We start from the raw sequence: 18,435 nt of genomic DNA on the forward strand, positions 1-18,435 counted from the left end.
AGTACATGACCATATACTTCCCTCTACTTGGGATGAGGTTACCAAGGAGATCTAAGACTGCAATCTCGCAAAACCTTAATTGTGGGGAAGTCTGCAATGCAGGCAAATCCCTGTGTCATGTGGACTGAAAAAAAAGCAAATAAAGTCTGTTCTGCATGAGACTGCAGTCTAGGTGACCCATCTAATACAGCTGTAATCAGCAAACTATAAGATATTGCATGTATCAGCAGTAGCCCACTGGAATAAAATCCTGAGCTAGAAAAGAATGCGACTGATTTTGACTTCTGTGGGAACAAGCAGTCAGGGCATGCTCAAGATTATAAATGAAGTTTTGGGTGGATAGGTATCTAAGTGATGAAAAGGATCGCAAGTTGAATGCAAGTGGTACAGTTTTAGATGAAGTGGGGTTAGTGAAACTTAGCTATTTTGTGAAGAACTTTTTTTAAAAAAGCCAACGAGGTTAAAAATTGCAATGGAAATGTTCCATATTACATTACTGCTGATGAACCTTGAGGGTGTTTTACACCGGAAATGACCAGGAGACACAGGAGCAGAATTAGGCCATTTGGCCCATCGAGTCTGTTCCACCATTCTATAATCTCTGATTTATCATATCTCTCAGTTCCATTCTCCTGCCTTCTCCCCATAACCTTTGCCACCCTTACTAATCAAGAAGCTATTGACCTCGACTTTAAATATACCCAATGCATTGGCCTCAACAGACATCTGTGGCAATGAGTTTCACAGATTCACCATCGAAGCTAACGAAATTCCTCCTCATTACTGTTCTAAGGGTAAAATGTTTTTTTGAAAGATGCAATTCCCGCAAACAAAGTGTCAGGTGCTGAACTTTCCAATGTGTGTTGAGTTACAGAGAGCATTGCTACATTGCTGTACTCTAAGTTAACTGGATTTCCAATGGCACAACACTGTTTTGTATTGGAGCAACAAGAGATTTCAGATGCTGGAGTCTGCAGCATACTACTGGAAGAACTTACTGGGTCAAACAGCATCTGTGGGAGCAAAAGGAATATGTTGATGCTTCGGGTTGAGGCCCTACATGAGGATTGGGTGCCGGGGAAAGGGGAGAGGGAAAAGATGGCTGGTTTATAGTCAGTGTTGACTTTAGTAGGCACACTTGTACAGCTGCTCAAGAATTCAAATATATAATCAGCCAATCATATGGCTACAACTCAATGCGTAAAAGGATGCAGTTATGGTCAACAGATTCAGTTGTTGTTCAGACCAAACATCAGAATGGGGAAGAAATGTGATAGAAGTGACTTTGACTGTAGAGTGAGTGTTGTTCCGAATGGGTTGGTTTGAGGACCTCTATAACTGTTGACCTTCTGAGGTATTCATGCACAATAGTCTCTAGAGAAAAAAAAATCCAGTGAGTGGCTGTTCTGTGGTGAAAATGCTGTGTTAATGAGAGAGGTCAGAGGAGAATGGGCAGACTGATTCAAGCTGACAGGAAGGCAATAGTAATTAATCACACGTTACAGTGGTGTGCAGGAAAACATCTCTAAATGCTCAACACGTTGAACCTTTAAGTGAATGGGTTACAGTAGCAGATGACCATAAACATACACTCAGTGACCACTTCATTAGGTACAGGAGGTACAGAAAGGTGGGATTGGAGCTGGGAGGTGATAATTGGAACATGATGAGGAAGGGAATGATGAGCAGATGGAGCCCGCAAAGGGAATGGATTGAACAAAGGTGAAGAAAAGGAGAGAGAACCTGGGTGGACTGGTGGGAATAGAAAGAGGGTGTGGGTTACTAGAAACTGGAAAATTCAATGCTCGTACCTTTGGAGTGTAGGCTACACAAGCAGAATATGAGGTGGTGTTCTTTGTGCAAAGGAATTCCTAGGCCAAAAGGTATTACAAAGAATGGTGGGGATGAAACCTAAAAAAAATTTAAAAATATTTAGGTCTCACTGAAACCTAAAAAAATATTGAAAGGCAAAGATAGAGTGGATGTTGAGAGGATACAAGAACTTCCTTTCAGGGAGGAATTTCTTTAGCCAGATGGTGGTAAATCTGTGGAATTCATTGCCACAGCGGGCTGTGGAGCTTGAGTATCTGGAATATATTTAAGGCAGTGGTCGATAGGTTTTTGATTAGTAAAGGTGCCGAAGGTTATGGGGAGAATGGGGTTGAGAAGGATAATAAATCTTCCATTATGGATTTGCAGAGCAGATTCAACAGGCTAAATGTCCCAATTCTGCTTCTATGTGTTATAGTCTTAGGGTATTTACTTTATTGTTGCCTATAGGTACAATAAAAATAATTGCCAAAAATATTTATATTTATTTAATGCAATAGTTCTTACCTGTTGACACTGTCATTTGCAACCTGGATCCTATTATCTATGAGAAGGACCGTTTTATAATCCACGTAGGCTTGTCGATATCGCTCTATGGAATCGTAGGCCATAGCTCGTCGCAAAAGGGGCTTTATAGAAAATGGCTGCAGCTCCAATGCCCTACAGAAGTGAAAAAAAGAAAATTACATGATACTCTCAGGATAGAAATAAGCCAAGATATTCATACTGTCATCCTTATACCCTTCACTTAACGTTATAAATGCATCTGTTACTTTCTCCTTCATATATTTGTCTCACCAAAATATGGCCTTCCCCTCACATTACCTTTCATCAACATGCATCCCCTGTCCAATCACAAGCAGAATTTCCAAATGAATCTCTCTATAACTATTCATCGATCATTAAGATTTTCTCCACATTTATTTATACTAACTACACAGATATAAAACGTAGAACATTACATCCCTTCAGTCCACAAAGTTGTACCAATCTTTTAACCTACTTTATGATCAACTAACCCTTCTCTCCTACATACTCTCCATTCTTTTTATCATCCACGTGCCTATCTAAGAGTTTCTTAAAATACTTCTAATGTATCAGACTCTACCACCACCCTGGCAGAGCACTTCACGTACCCACCACTCTCTGTGTAATAAACTTACCTCTGAGACCCCCTCCCTATACTTTCCTCCAATTACCTTAACATTATGCCCCCTGGTTATTTGCCATTTCTGCCTTAGGAAAAAGTCTCTGGTTGCCCAATCGATCCACGTCACTTATCATCTTGTACAGCTCTAGCAAGTCACCCCTCATCCTTCTTCACTCCAGAGAGAAAAGCCTAGCTCGCTCAACTTATCTTCATAAGACACATTCTCTAATCCAGGCAGCATCCTGGTAAATCTCCTCTGTACCCTCTCTAAAGCTTCCACATCCTCCCTATAATGAGGTGACCTTTTGTCACTTCCTGCCTTAGTAAAATGAAAACTGTAACATCTTTTCAAAACTTGCAGCTTAATGGTAATTAAAATTTGTCCAAAGCCAGCAAAAATAAGATAGTGTCGATAAGTGGTGACTATCTGCTGAGAATTATCAAATATTCCTGTTTAGGATGACCATAGCTGAAATCCACATTTACAGCCATGGGTACTTCGGTAAACAGCATCGTAGTGAAACATTTAAAAAAATCTATCAATATGTAAAATTAATGGATCCTGGACCGCAGGCTCAGACTGTGAGTGCAGTTCCCCTTTAAGAATATGGAAGCAGGGATGGCATGCTGGACTACAAGTAAGATCAAAATGCTGAGGCCTTAGACCCCCCCTCCCCCCCACTCCTGACTATCCAGCTGGCGAATATACAGTTTCTGCAAAATAAAATTGAAGACCTCAGAGTAAGATTGCTTTACCAGAGGGACATCAAGGACTGATGTGTATTTTGCTGCATGGAAACATGGCTGTCCCCTACCATTTCTGATGCAGTGTTGCAGCCTGATGGCTTCACCATTCTCCACAAAGACAGGATATCTCGGTCTTTTAAAGGTACAGGAAGTGAAGTATGCTTCATGACTAACTCATCGTGGTGCATAGATTCTGTCTCAGTCCTGTTCTCCCGACCTGGAACATCTAGTGGTCAAATGCCGTCCATTTTATCTTAGGGAGTTTTCCACCATCATCCTGGTAGTGATGTATATTCCACCTAATGCTGGCACTGGAGGAGCTGTGCACCATAATCAGCAGGCACAAACAGCATATCCTGATGCCTTCTCTATCATTTCAAGTGATTTCAACTAGGCCAGGTTGAAGAAGTCTCTGAACAGCACCATCAACACATCACCTGGAGAGGTAGAGGTGTCAACATACTTGACCACTGTTATACCACTATCAAGAGAACCTGCTATGCCATCCCACGCATATACTTTGGAAAGTCCGTTCACCTGGCTGTACATCTACTCCCAGCATACAAGCAGAGACGAACGACCACAGCACCAGTAGTAAGGACCAGGAAGGCTGGTCAAGGGAGCAGAAGAATGCTTAAAATTATTTTAGTTGGTGGACTGAACAATAGCTAGAGATTCATCTTCAAATCTTGAATCAGTATGCCACAGTTGTAACTGACTTCATTAAGTCAAGTCAAGTCAACTTTTATTGTCATTTCGACCATAACTGCTGGTACAGTGCATAGTAAAAATGAGACAACGTTTTTCAGGACCATGGTTTACATGGCACAGTACAAAAACTAGACTGAACTACGTAATAAAAAAAAACAGAGAAAGCTATACTAGACTACAGACCTAAACTGGACTGCATAAAGTGCACAAAAACAGTACCGGCATTACAATAAATAATAAACAGGACAGTAGGGCAAGGTGTCAGTCCAGGCTTCGGGTATTGAGGAGTCTGATAGCTTGGGGGAAGAAACTGTTATACAGTCTGGTCGTAAGAGCCCAAATGCTTTGGAGCCTTTTCCCAGACAGTAGGAGGTGTGTGAATGAGTGTGTGTCTTTGAGGAACTACTGGACATACCCAAACCAAAAGTCATGGATGAACCAGGAGAGTCATAGTCTGCTAAGAATCTATGTCAACCAGCTGGCAGGAGTGTTCAAGGACATCTTCAATCTCTAACTGCTGCAGTTGGAGGTTCCCACCTGCTTCCAAAGGGCAATAATCATACCAGTACCCAAGAGCAGGGTGAGCTGCCTCAATGACTATCACCCAGTGGCACTCACATCTACTGTGATGAAGTGCTTCTCAGAGGTTGGACATGGCTAGAATCAACTCCTGCCTAAGCAACAACCTGGACCTGATGCAATTTGCCTTTTGCCACAATAGGTCTACAGTGCATGCAATCTCATCGGCTATCCACTTGGCCTTGGATTACTTGGACAATAGTAGTACCAATGCCAGGGTGCTGTTCATTGATTACAACTGAGCGTTCAACACCATCATAACTTCAGTTCTAACCAACAAGCTTCAAAACCTGGGCCACTGTACCTCCCTCTGCAATTGGATCCTTGACTTCATCACTGAGAGGCCACACAGACAGTGCGGATTGGAAACAACATCTCCTCCTCACTAACAATCAAAACAGACGCACCTCAATGATGCGTACTTAGCCCACTGCTCTACTCCCCCTATACCCACAACTACATGGCTAGGTAAAGATCAAATGCCATCTATAAATTTGCTGCCGATACAATTATTGTTGGCAGAGTTTCTGATGATGATGAGGAGGCATACAGGAGTGAGACAGATCAGTTTGTTGAGTGGCGTAGTAACAGCAACCTTGCACTTAATATCAGTAAGACCAAGGAGTTGATTGTGGATTGCAGGAAAGGGAAGTCAAGGGAACACACACCAGCTTTCATCGAGGGATCAGCAGTGAAAAGGGTGAGTAGTTTCAAGTTTCTGGGTGTCAGAAAGATCTATCCTATGCCCAGCGTATTGATGCAATTACAAAGAAGGCACAGCAGTAGCTATATTTTATCAGTAGTTTGAGGAGGCTTGGTATTTCACCTTTATCCTTGAGAGATCCTACCTGCTCCCTACTTACCCTTTTGCTCTTACTGAATGTACAGAATGCTCTTTAATCTTATTTTTCATGACCTTGTCATCAATAGCATCACACTTACCTTGTACAATCCTTTATGCACTCATTGCAATTTCCATCTTTCAAGTAGCACGCCGCTCGGTTTGATAGCAAGATGCTTAATTCTGCTGGGCAATCCACCCCTTATGAAATGAGCACAAAAAGCAGCATTTTTCCATATGTTTTGCTTTTCGTTAAAGTATTGGCAAGTTACACTTTAATACCAATGAGCTCTTTTGACAGTGGAAACAATCATAGGTTCTGATTTCACCCAATTTCTAATAAGACCATAAGACAAAGAAGTAGAATTAGATCATTTAGCCCATTGAGTCAGCTCTACCATCCTACCATGGCTGAATTATTATCCCTCTCAATTCCATTCTCCTACCTTATCCCTGTAACCTTTGATGCTCTTACTAAACAATCTCTGCTTTAAATACATCCAATGTCTTGGCCTCCACAGCCATCTATGGCAATGAATTCCACAGATTCACCATCCTCTGGCTAAAGAAATTCCTCCTTATCTCTGTTCTAAAGGAACATGCTTGTACTGAGGCTGTACCCTCTGGTCCTAGACCATCTAGGCCTTTCAATATTTGATAGGTTTCAATGAAATCACCTCTCATTCTTCTAAATTCCAGTGAGTATGGGCCCTTGAGTCATCAAGTGCTCCTCATACCTTAACCCTTTCATTCCTGGGATCATTCTTGTGAACCTCCTTCTGGACCCTCTCCAATGGCAGCACATCCTTTCTTAGATAGGAAGCTCAAAACTGATCACAATATTCTGTGTGGTCTGACCAATTCTATATAAAGCTTCAGCATTACCTCTTTGTTCTTATAATCTAGCCCTCTCGAAATGAATGCTAACATTGCTTGTGCCTTCTTTACCACAAACTTAACCTGCAAGTTAATTTTTAAGGAATTCTGCACAAGAACTCTGAAGTCCCTTTGTATTTCTGGTTTCTGGATTTGATCTACATTTAGAAAATAGTCTACACTTTTATTCCTTCTACCAAAGTGCATGATTATACACTTCCCTTCACTGTATTTCATTAGCCTCTTCTTTGCCCATTCTCCTAATCTAAGTCCTTCTGCAGACTCGCTGTGCTGCCCACTACCTGCCCCTCAACCCATCTTTGTATCATTTGCAAGCTTGGCCACAAAGCCATCAATTCTGCCATCCACATCATTGACATGAAAATAAGTGGTCCCAACACTGACCCCTAGGGAGCATCACTAGTCAATGACAGCCAACTAGAAATGGTCCCCTTTATTTCCAATCTTTTCCTCCTGCCAATTTTCTATCCATGCTAGCATCTTTCTTGTAATATCATGGGCTCTTATCTAGTTTAGTAGCCTCATGTGCAGCACCTTCTCAAAAGCCTTCTAAACAACATCCATTGCCTCTCCTTTGACAATCCTGCTTGTTATCTCCCCAAATAATTCCCACAGATATGTCAGGGACAATTTCCCCTCAAGGTATCCCTGCTGACTTCCACCTATTTTATCACATGCCTTGAAGTACCCTAAAATCTCATCCTTGCTAATGGACTCCAACCTTTTCCCAACCACTGAAATCAGCTAACTGGCCTATAATTTCATCTTTTGCATCCCTCCTTCTTAAAGTGTGGAGTGATATTTGCAATTTTCCAATCCTCCTGAACTCTTTCAGATTATTGAAAGATCACAATGAATGCCTCTACAATCTCCTCATCTGTCTCTTTCAGAATCCTGGGGTGTAGTCCATCTGGCCCAGGTGACTTATTTACCATCAGACCTTTCAGCTTCCCAAGTACCTTCTCCTTAGTAATAGCAACTACACTCACTTCTGACCCCGTCACTCTTGAATTTCTGGCATACTGCTAAGTATCTTCCACAGCAAAAACTGATGCAACACACTTACTGAATTCGCCTGCTATTTCTCTGTACCCCATCATTACTTCTGTATGACAATTTATACTACCGGGTCATTTGGGAACTCAGGGGTAAGGAAATACAACTCATGATGGCCAGCTTCAAAAGGAAGATGAGCAAGATAAAAGCACATTTGGCTCTCCTTTAGGGGCACCTTGCACCTATGAGAAAGATGACCGGCAATGCAGCAGATGGATGCAAGACACTGTGCATTAAAGGTGACTGCCCTTTTAAACTTCTTTCCATTCTACTCCAAACTTCAGTTGGCTTTTAAAATAAATGTAAATACAATGCGTGACAAAGCAAATTAATAAGTCAATGTGCTGTACAAATGAGCCACCCAACCACACAGATTTATAACTTTTTAGCACAAACAAGTAATTTGCTGGCTTACGGTAAGGATAATATCAGAACTTTATTCATCTCGACCTCGATTGCAAATGGTAAACCTTGGGCAAGCATAGTTTCAAGTTCACCATCCACTCACGATTTTCTTTCTTTTCCTTGAAGCTGCTGACTTATGGTGAGATTAGATCCCAAAAGGACCAGCAGACTTCCAACCTATATGGTGCCACTTCAATATACTGAGTACAGTACTCATTTGTTGCCCCTCCATGGTGGGGGTCGGTAAAATGAGCACCATCTAAATCTAACCTATCTTCGTTAAGTTTCTACGCACAGTCTGACGGGCAAGAAGGTCACTGGTGAACAATCTGAGCAGCAAATCTTACCTAATCTTTCCACTTTAGGTCTGGAGAAGTCACGGCGACTTTGTGTTCTACCACTACGTAGATTAGACTCAGAGCTAACAGAATATAAAAGTAAAGATGAAATGCTGAGGCTTTATAAGGCTTTGGATAGACCACATTTGGAACATTGTGAACATGAGGAAATCTGCAGACGCTGGAAATTCAAGCAACACACACAAAGTGCTGGTGGAACACAGCAGTCCAGGCAGCATCTATAGGGAGAAGCGCTGTCAACATTTCGGGCCAAGACCCTTCGTCAGGACTAACTGAAAGGAAAGATACTAAGAGATTTTAAAGTAGGAGGGGGAGGGGAAAATGCGAAATGATAGGAGTAGACTGGAGGGGGTGGGGTGAAGCTAAGAGCTGGAAAGGTGATTGGCAAAAGGGATACAGAGCTGGAGAAGGGAAAGGATCATGGGACAGGAGGCCTAGGGAGAAAGAAAGGGGGAGGGGAGCACCAGAGGGAGATGGAGAACAGGCAGAGTGATGGGCAGAAAGAGAGAGAAAAACAAAAGAGGGGAAAAAAGCTAAATATATCAGGGATGGGGTAAGAAGGGGAGGAGGGGCAGAAACGGAAGTTAGAGAAGTCAATGTTCATGCCTTCGGGTTGGAGGTTACGCAGCCAGTATATAAGGTGTTGTTCCTCCAACCTGAATGTGGCTTCATCTTGATAGTAGAGGAGGCCATGGACAGACATATCAGAATGGGAATGGGACGTGGAATTAAAATGTGTGGCCACTGGGAGATCCTGCTTTCTCTGGCGGACAGAGCATAGGTGTTCAGTGAAATGGTCTCCCACTCTGCATCAGGTCTCACCAATATATAAAAGGCCACACCGGGAGCACCGGACACAGTATACCACACCAGTTGACTCACAGGTTAAGTGTCGCCTCACCTGGAAGGACTGTCTGGGGCCCTGAATGGCGGTGAGGGAGGATGTGTAAGGGCAGGTGTAGCACTTGTTCCGCTTGCAAGGATAAGTGCCAGGAGGGAGATCGGTGGGAAGGGATGGGGGGGATGAATGGACAAGGGAGTCACATAGGGAGCGATCACTGCGGAAAGCAGAAGGGGGGGGGGAGGGAAAGATGTGCTTGGTAGTGGGATCCCGTTGGAGGTGGTGGAAGTTATGGAGAATTCTATGTTGGACCTGGAGGCTGGAGGGGTGGTAGGTGAGGACAAGGGGAACCCTATCCCGAGTGGGGCGGTGGGCGGATGGGGTGAGGGCAGATGTACGGGAAATGGGAGAGATGCGTTTGAGAGCAGAGTTGATGGTGGAAGAAGGGAAGCCCCTTTGTTTAAAAAAGGACATCTTTTTTTGGGTCCCTTGTCTAAGAAAGGATGTGCTGCCATTGGAGAAGGTGCAGAAGAGGTTCACACGAATGATCCCTGGAATGAAAAATTAAATGTACGAGGAATAATTGATGGTTTTGGCCTTTACTCGCTGGAGTTTAGAAGAATGAAGGAGGATCTCATTGAAAACTATCAAATGTTGAATGGCTTAGACGGAGTGGACGTGGAGAAGTTGTTTCCTATATTGATGGAGTCTAGGACTAGAGGGCACAGCCTCGGAATGGAAGGATGTCCCTTTAAAACAGATGAGGAGGAATTTCTTTAGGGAGGGTGGTGAATCTATGAAATTCATGACCACAGATGGCTGTGGAGGCCAAGTCATTTATATTTAAAGCAGAAGTTCGTAGGTTCTTGATTAATCAAGGCATCAAAGGTTATTGGGAGAAGGCAGGAGAATCAGGTTGAGAGAGGTAATAAATCAGCCATGATAGAATAGCAAAGCAGACTCAATAGGCCGAATGGACTAATTCTGCTCCTATGTCTTATGGTCTTACAGCATGTTATTGCTTCATTTTTATTTTTAAAATAGACTTGGTGTACTACATATGGATTTTTGATAATAGATGGTTTGAGAAAAAAATGTTAACAAACGTATATCTGAACACCCAAAACAAAAGGCCTGACTGTCTTACAGTAACCATATTTTATTATACTTCCTCTTAGCTATATGTTGCTTTTACAATACGTACAAAGAACATAATGGGCATTCAGGGGATACAAATTCTCCATAAGTAAATTAAAAGTAGCCTTATGAATAGCAATATTAATCACATCTAACCAGTGGAAAACATTTATGTATTTAAACCATCTATGAAAAACAGTATTTAAAATCAAATTCATGTGTTAAACTCAAACATGGAAACATTTTACCTCCAAAATTTTGTGCATATGATTAGGATGAATGCATATGTGTACGCAATGTGTTTTAATCAATATATTAAAAGGCTGCTATCATACCTGATTCAGAAAGCTCTGTAATAGCTTTACTGTATTTCATCACTGCATCTCCAAATTGTCCAGTTTTGAACAGTTCATTTCCTTCACACTTAAGCTTTGATGCAGCAGAAGGCAGAGCCCCTAGGCTGTTTGCTTCTTTCTCTGTCTGTGAACTTGACCCAGGGGGAAGAATCTGGTTGGAGTCAGTTCTCGGAGATTCTTGGCCTTCTCTTAGCACTGAAACTGAAATATTCTTGACATTTTCACTTTTTGTTTCATGTTTGTGTCTACTTTGTTCTGTTTCCCTTAATCCTGTTAAATTACCATCAGAATCTTTATTGTTTTTCTGTGGCAATACTGCAGCACTTTTCTTCTCTTTAGTCTGCCTTTCTCGAGTGGGTGAACATTTTTTCTGAACATTCCCCATGACAGCATTTACCTTTGATGTTTCTCTGCCCACCGGTGTATTAGGATCTAGAAGGAAGTTCATATATTACAAGTCAGATTGCATCAGTGGAAAGAACTATTGCAGTCTTTAAGAAGGGGAAGGTAAAGAAACTGCAACACAAGTTTAATAGGGTAACAGTGTGGCACTCAGATTGAAAACGATGTCCAAGGTAAGAGACCTTCAGCAAAGTTCACAGTCAGCTAATTGGAAAAAGCATGTTAAGAATACACTTAATTTTCATGAAATGTAAAAGCAGTACTTCCCTCTTTATTGAGCATAGGCAGAGAACTGTTTGCTTTATAACCAGTGAGTCAACTAAACTTACTGTGAAAAAAATACCAATCAACCCAACCAAGAAATTAAGTGTTTTGGCAAACGCTGCATGATCTTAAGCCAATGTATTATTTATTAAACTGATTTTTTTTAAAAACTTTATTTTCTGTAAGAAGTATTTTCAGTTTTGTTTGAATGCAGGTTATAAATAGGAGTATAGAAATGGCGCTGAGTAATACTTACAAAAAGCATGAATACAGTGGATTCCAGTTCATTAGACCATCAGTTAATCAGGGCAGACACTTGCTTGGGACAAATCTTAAGGAACAGAAACTAATTGGGAAATTAGCTAGGATTCGCTCTGTTTATTTGGGACACTATGGCACTGAATTGGAGCTGGAGTTTCCAACCAACTTCAGCTGCGTGCATTTGTATGGCCATTAGACACTACACTCTGCTTAGAACGAATGGATTTTAAGTACGGTAGCTTCAGGTGCATGCGCTTGTATTCAAAAGGCAGTGATTTTGTCACTGATAGTTGGCGAGATATTTCAGAACTGTTTTGCTCACTGTGGTTTAAAGCAGCCAGGCTTGAAGATGCCAAACATGGCTGGAAGTAAAAATGAAATGATTTCACTACTTCAGCAAGTTAGGAACGATGAAGAATTTGGAGGTATTGACAATCATCTTGAATGCTACAATGAAGCTGAAGATTTGGAGGATGCAATCATCAATAACATTGTACGAAGGCAGTCCATTGTCTACACCAGGCGTCTGCACTGATTTTGTTCATTTACAGTCAATCAAAAGAACACTGCAGTGGATAAGTTCCTCTGTCGAACTAATATTAATAGTTCTTAGGAACTAATGCACAGAACAGTGACTTTTACAGCACAATATTATGCAAGATCAATTTTGCCTGAATTTAAATACCGTAATTGTGGCCATCACCAGTTCTTTCCTCATCCCTGGCCACTCTATCCCCAACCACAAGTGAACTCCTCCACTATATCAATGCTGCGTGGATAACCCCTTTCCCTACCCTCTCCCTCATCCTGCTCCCCACTTCCCTGGACCGCAGGCTCTTGCTCTTCCTCTCATTCTCTCCTCAAGTGCCCTTTAACACTCTTCCCACCTCACAGGACATCTCTCCCCGCTCCTTGGGCACATTCTCCCCTCTCCCTGGACTCCCTTCCTCTGCTGATAGGACATTCTGTCCTTGAACACCTAATCCTCAGTCACCTTGTTCCACTTCTTTCTTTCCTCACTCATTTGTCCCATATTCAGCCACCATTATAGTGCAGGCTGCAGCAACTAGAACACAGGAAACAGAGAAAAGGAGGAGGCCATTTCTGCCCTGGGAAAAGTCTAGCTATCCATTCAATCGATGCTTCTTATCATCTTGTTCAGCAAAGAAGGTTATCTCATATTACAATAGGATGTAGATCAACTCATAAAATGGGCCAAGGAATGGCAAATGGAATTTAACTCAGGCAAGTGCAAGTGCTGATTTTGAGAAGTTAATCCAGGGCAGGACTTAAACAGGGTCCTGGAGAATGTTACAGAATAGAGACACATAGGGCTACAAATGCACAGTCCCATGAAATAGGTGAACACGGGTGGTGAAGGTGGTGCTTCATTGGTCAGAGTATTGAGTACAAGAGCTGCGATGTCGTGTTACAACTGTACAAGATGCTGGTGAGACCACATCTGGAGTATTGTATGTAGTTCCAGTCACCTAGCTATAGGAAAGTTGTGATTAAGCTGCAAAAGGTAGATAAAATAGTCACAAGGATGTTACTAAGACTTGAGGGCACGAGATACCAGGAAAGACTGAATAGGCTGGGGCTTTTTTCCCTCCTGGGAGGCGAGCAGATGTATATATGTAAAATTACGAGCAGCAGAGACAAGGTGAATGATCACAGACTTCTTCCCACGTAGGGGGCCATCCAAAGTGTGTGTGTGTGTGTGTGTGTGTGTGTGTGTGTGTGTGTGTGTGTGTGTGAGTGTGTGTGTGTGTGTGAGTGAGTGTGTGTGTGTGAGTGTGTGAGTGTGTGAGTGTGTGTGTGTGAGTGTGTGTGTGTGTGTGTGTGTGTGTGAGTGTGTGAGTGTGTGTGTGTGAGTGTGTGTGTGAGTGTGTGAGTGTGTGTGTGTGTGTGTGTGTGAGTGTGTGTGTGAGTGTGTGTGTGTGAGTGTGTGAGTGTGTGTGTGTGAGTGTGTGTGTGTGAGTGTGTGAGTGTGTGTGTGTGTGTGTGTGTGTGTGTGTGTGTGTGTGTGAGTGTGTGAGTGTGTGTGTGTGAATGAGTGTGAGTGTGTGTGTGTGAGATTTAATATGAGAGGGGAGAGATTTAAAAAGGACCTGAAGGCAAGACTTTCCACACAAAGTGTGGTGGTTATTTGGAACAAGTTACCAAAACATGGATACAATTACAAAGTTTAAAAGACATTTGGACAGGTACATGGATAGGAAAGGTTAGAGGGAAAGGGACCCTTTTAAGCAAATGAAACTAGCTCAGGTAAGCAACTTGATCAGCTTGGACAAGATGGGCTGAAGAGCATGTTTTTGAGCTATTCTATGACTCCAATTAATTAGAACCATAGAACACTACAGCACAGTACAGGCCCTTCAGCCCTCCATGTTGTGCCAACCCATATAATCCTTAAAAAAAAAGTACCCTGGGAAACAGTTACTGACTATCCACCCTATCTATACCTCTCATAATCTTGTAGACCTTTATCAAGTCCCCTCTCATTCTTCTACACTCCAAACAGAAAAGTTCCAGCTCTGCTAACCTTGCTTCATATAACTTGTTCTCCAAACCAGGCAACATCCTGGTAAATCTCCTCTGCACCCTCTGCACAGCTTCCACATCCTTTCTATAATGAGGTGACCAGAATTGAACACAATACTCTAAGTGCGGTCTCACCAGAGATTTGTAGAGTTGCAACATGACCTCTCTACTCTTGAACTCAATCCCCGTTTATGAAGCCTAGCATCCCATAGGCCTTCTTAACCACCCTATCAACCTGCGCAGCGACCTTGAGGGATGTATGGATTTGAACCCCAAGGTCCCTTTGTTCATCCACACTCTTAAATAACTAACCATTAATCCTGTACTCAGTCTTTTGGTTTGTCCTTCCAAAATGCATCACCTCACACTTGTCCGGATTCAACTCCATCTGCCATTTTTCTGCCCAACTCTGCAGCTTGTCTATATTCTCTTGTAACCTTTGACAACCTACAATTCCATCCACAACTCCTCCAATCTTCGTGTCATCCGCAAACTTACTCACCCATCCTTCCGCCTCTACATTCAGGTCATTTATAAAAATCAGCAATGGCAGGGGTCCCAGGACAGATCCCTGTGGCACTCCACTAGTCAACGACCTCTAGGTAGAATACTTTCCTTCCACAACTACTCTTTGCTTTCTTCCTTTAAGCCAATTTTTTATCCAAACAGCCAAGGTTCCACTTATCCCATGCCTCATGACTTTCTGGATGAGTCTCTCATGAGGGACCTTGTCAAATACTTTGCTAAAGTCCACGTAGACCACATCCACTGCCCTACCCTCATCAATTTCTTTTGTTACCTCTTCAAAAAACTCAATCAGGCTCGTGAGGCACGGTCTCCCCTTCACAAAGTCATGTTGACTATCCATGAGTAGACTGTACTTCTCCAAATGCTCATAGATCCTATCCTTAAGAATCCTTTCCAGTAGTTTGCATGCCACCGACATAAGACTCACCGGTCTATAGTTCCCAGGTTTCTCTCTATTACCTTTTTTAAACAAGGGAACTACATTTGCCATTCTCCAGTCCTCCGGCACTTCCCCTGCAGCCAAAGAGGATTCAAAGATCATAGCTAATGCTCCAGCGATCCCTTCTCTCAATTCCCACAACAACCTGAGGTGTATCACATCCTGCCCTGGGGATTTATCAGTCTTAATGTTTTTAAGAAGATCCAGCACTTCTTCCTTAATCTCCACATTGTCCAGTACACAAGCCCGCTCTACTTCGACCTCATCCTGATCAAGATCCTTTTCACTTGTGAATACTGAAGCAAAGTATTCATTTAGGACCTCCCCAACCTCTTCCACTTCCAGGCACATGTTGCCCTCTTTATCCTTTAGCGGTCCCACCTTCGTTCTCGTCATCCTCCTATTCTTCACATATGCATAGAACGCCTTGGGGTTCTCCTTAATCCTACATGCCAAGGCCTTCTCATGCCCCCTTCAAGCTCTAAGTCCTTTCTTTCACTCCTTCCTGGCTACCCTATATTTCTCATAAGCCCCTCCTACTTCCTGCTTCTTATATCTAACATATGCTTCCTTTTTCCTCTTGACGAGCTGCCTCATATGTTTCGTCAGCCACGGTTCCCTTTTCTTACCATTTTTTCCTTGCTTCAGTGGGACAAACCTATCCTGAATCCAGCTCAAGTGGTTCCTAAACTTCTCCCACATTACTTCTGTGCTTTCCCCTTTGAACATCTGTTTCCAATTTACTCTCGCTAGATCCTGCCTCATCCCTTCAAAGTTAGCCCTTCCCCAGTTAAGCACTTTACCATTTCGTCTGACTTTATCCCTTTCCATAGCTATGCTGAAGCTAAGGGAGTTGTGGTCACTCTCACCAAAATGCTCCCCCACCAAGAGGTCTGTCACCTGACCAGGTTCATTACCCAGAACTAGATCCAGTATAGCCTCTCCTCTCATCGGCCGGTCCACATACTGTGTCAGGAATCCCTCTTGAACACACCTGACAAATTCAGCCCCATCTATCCCCCTTGCATTCAGGAGGTGCCAGTCAATATGAGGGAAGTTGAAATCTCCCATAACTACTACCCTGGATTTCCTGCACCATTCTAAAATCTGCCTGCTTATCTGCTCCTTGGTGTCCCGAAGGCTATTTCGGGATTGATCCCTTCCTATTTCTGACTTCCACCCAGATTGACTCCGTGGACACTCCTTCTGCAGAGTCCTCCCTTTCTATAGCCGTGATACGATCCCTGACCAGCAATGCCACTCCCCCCACCTTTTCTACCTCCCATCCTATTCCTTTCAAAACACCTGAACCCCAGGACCTGCATCATCCAATCCTGCCCTTCCTCCAATGAAGTTTCAGTAACGGCCACAACATCATAGTTCCACGTACTAATCCATGCTCTAAGTTCATCCTCCTTGTTCCTAATACTCCTAGCATTGAAATAGACACATTCCAACCCCTTTAACTGGCTACAATTATGTTCTGTCCCCTGCCTGTCCTTCCTCATCAACTCCGAACTCTTAGCATCAAGCCCTTGTCCTTCTACCTTAATCCCTGCACTCACATTCTGATTCCCACCCTCCTGCCAAACTAGCTTAAACCCTCCCCAACAGCTCTATCAAACCTACCCGCCAGGATATTGGTCCCCCTGGGATTCAAGTGCAACCCGTCCTTTTTGTACAGGTTACACCCACCCCAAAAGGGGTCCCAATAATCCAGAAATCTGAATCCCTGCCCCCTGCTCCAATCCCTCAGCCACGCATTTATCCTCCACCTCATTCTATTCCTATTCTCACTGTCGCGTGGCACAGGCAATAATCCCGAGATTACTACCTTTGAGGTCCTGCTTTTCAACTTCCTTCATAACTGCCTGTATTTTCTTTCACGAACTCTTCCCTTTTCCTACCTATGTCATTAGTAGCAATATGTACCATGACCTCTAGCTATTCTCCCTCCCACCGCAGGATATCTTGGATGCAATCAGAAACATCCTGGATCCTGGCACCTGGGAGGCAAACAACCATCAGAGTTTCTTTCCTGTGTCCACAGAATCACCTGTCTGAACCCCTGACTATAGAGTCCCCTATCACTACTGCCTTCTTCTTCCTTTGCCTACCCTTCTGAGCCACCGGGCCAGACACTGTGCTAGAGGCACGGCCACTGTCGCTTCCCCCAGGTAGGCTGTTCCCTACCCGATAATACTCAAACAGGAGTACTTATTGTCAAGGGACACAGCCACAGGGGTACTCTCTAGTACCTGACTCTTCCCCTTCCCTCTCCTGACTGTGACCCATTTCTCTGTCCCCCATGGCCCCGGAGTGACCACCTGTCTGTAACTCCTCTCTATTACCTCCTCACTCTCCCTGACCAGACGAAGGTCATCGAGCTGCAGCTCCAGTTCCCTAACATGGTCCCTTAGGAGTTCCATCTTGATGCACTGGGTGCAGATGTGGCCATCCGGGACACCAGGAGACTCCAGGACCTTCCACATCTGACACCGACCACAGAAACTGGCTTCACACACATACGACCTCCTTTTGCAATCAACAACTGCCACACCTCATCCCGTTACCACCGAAGCCCGTTGAGCCAAAGCCCTTTCACTTCACTGCCTCTCACTCCACTGCCCGCTGGATATGGCTGCATTCTTTTTAAACTGTTCGCGCTTAACTGGCTCACGTCACATGCCTGCGCAGTCTGGCCTCTCTCTTCCCCCAAGAACTCAAAATGTCTTCCCGCTGGAAATCCTTAGGTGCTCTCCCGCTGTCTTCTTGTTCCGAATCAAAAACTTCTGCAGATTCTCTGAAAGTAGCAACACGGCTAGACAGGGTGGTGAAGGCATATGACATGGTTGCCTTCAATGGCTGAAGAAATGAATATGTCATGTTACACTTGTAAATGAACGTGGTTAGGCCAACCTTGGAGTAGTTCTGATTGCCACCCTGCAGAAAATGTGATTAGGCTAGAGGGTGCAGAAAAATTTTACATGGATTTTGTCTGGATTAGATGGTTTGATTATAAGGAGAAATTGGACAGGTTAGATCTGTTTTCCCCAGAGCGAAGGAACATGATAGAGGTGAGCAAAAT

The 18,435-nt window shown here is 43.3% G+C and overlaps 1 protein-coding gene across 4 annotated transcripts in view; it reads right to left on the bottom strand.

The window, feature by feature from the left end:
* The window catches only part of LOC140730713 (sperm-associated antigen 1-like), a 147,190-nt gene that overhangs the window by 55,725 nt on the left and 73,030 nt on the right, over window positions 1-18,435 (bottom strand). For all 4 annotated transcript variants that reach the window (XM_073051546.1, XM_073051527.1, XM_073051538.1 and 1 more), the window contains 3 exons: window positions 10,889-11,341; window positions 5,960-6,059; window positions 2,338-2,490 (listed from right to left, as the gene is read on the bottom strand). In XM_073051546.1, the coding sequence (XP_072907647.1) occupies window positions 2,338-2,490; window positions 5,960-6,059; window positions 10,889-11,341 (706 nt within the window). The remainder of the gene's footprint in view (window positions 1-2,337; window positions 2,491-5,959; window positions 6,060-10,888; window positions 11,342-18,435) is intronic.

Source organism: Hemitrygon akajei, chromosome 1, assembly GCF_048418815.1.
Source record: "Hemitrygon akajei chromosome 1, sHemAka1.3, whole genome shotgun sequence".
NCBI classification, from domain to species: Eukaryota; Metazoa; Chordata; class Chondrichthyes; order Myliobatiformes; family Dasyatidae; genus Hemitrygon; species Hemitrygon akajei.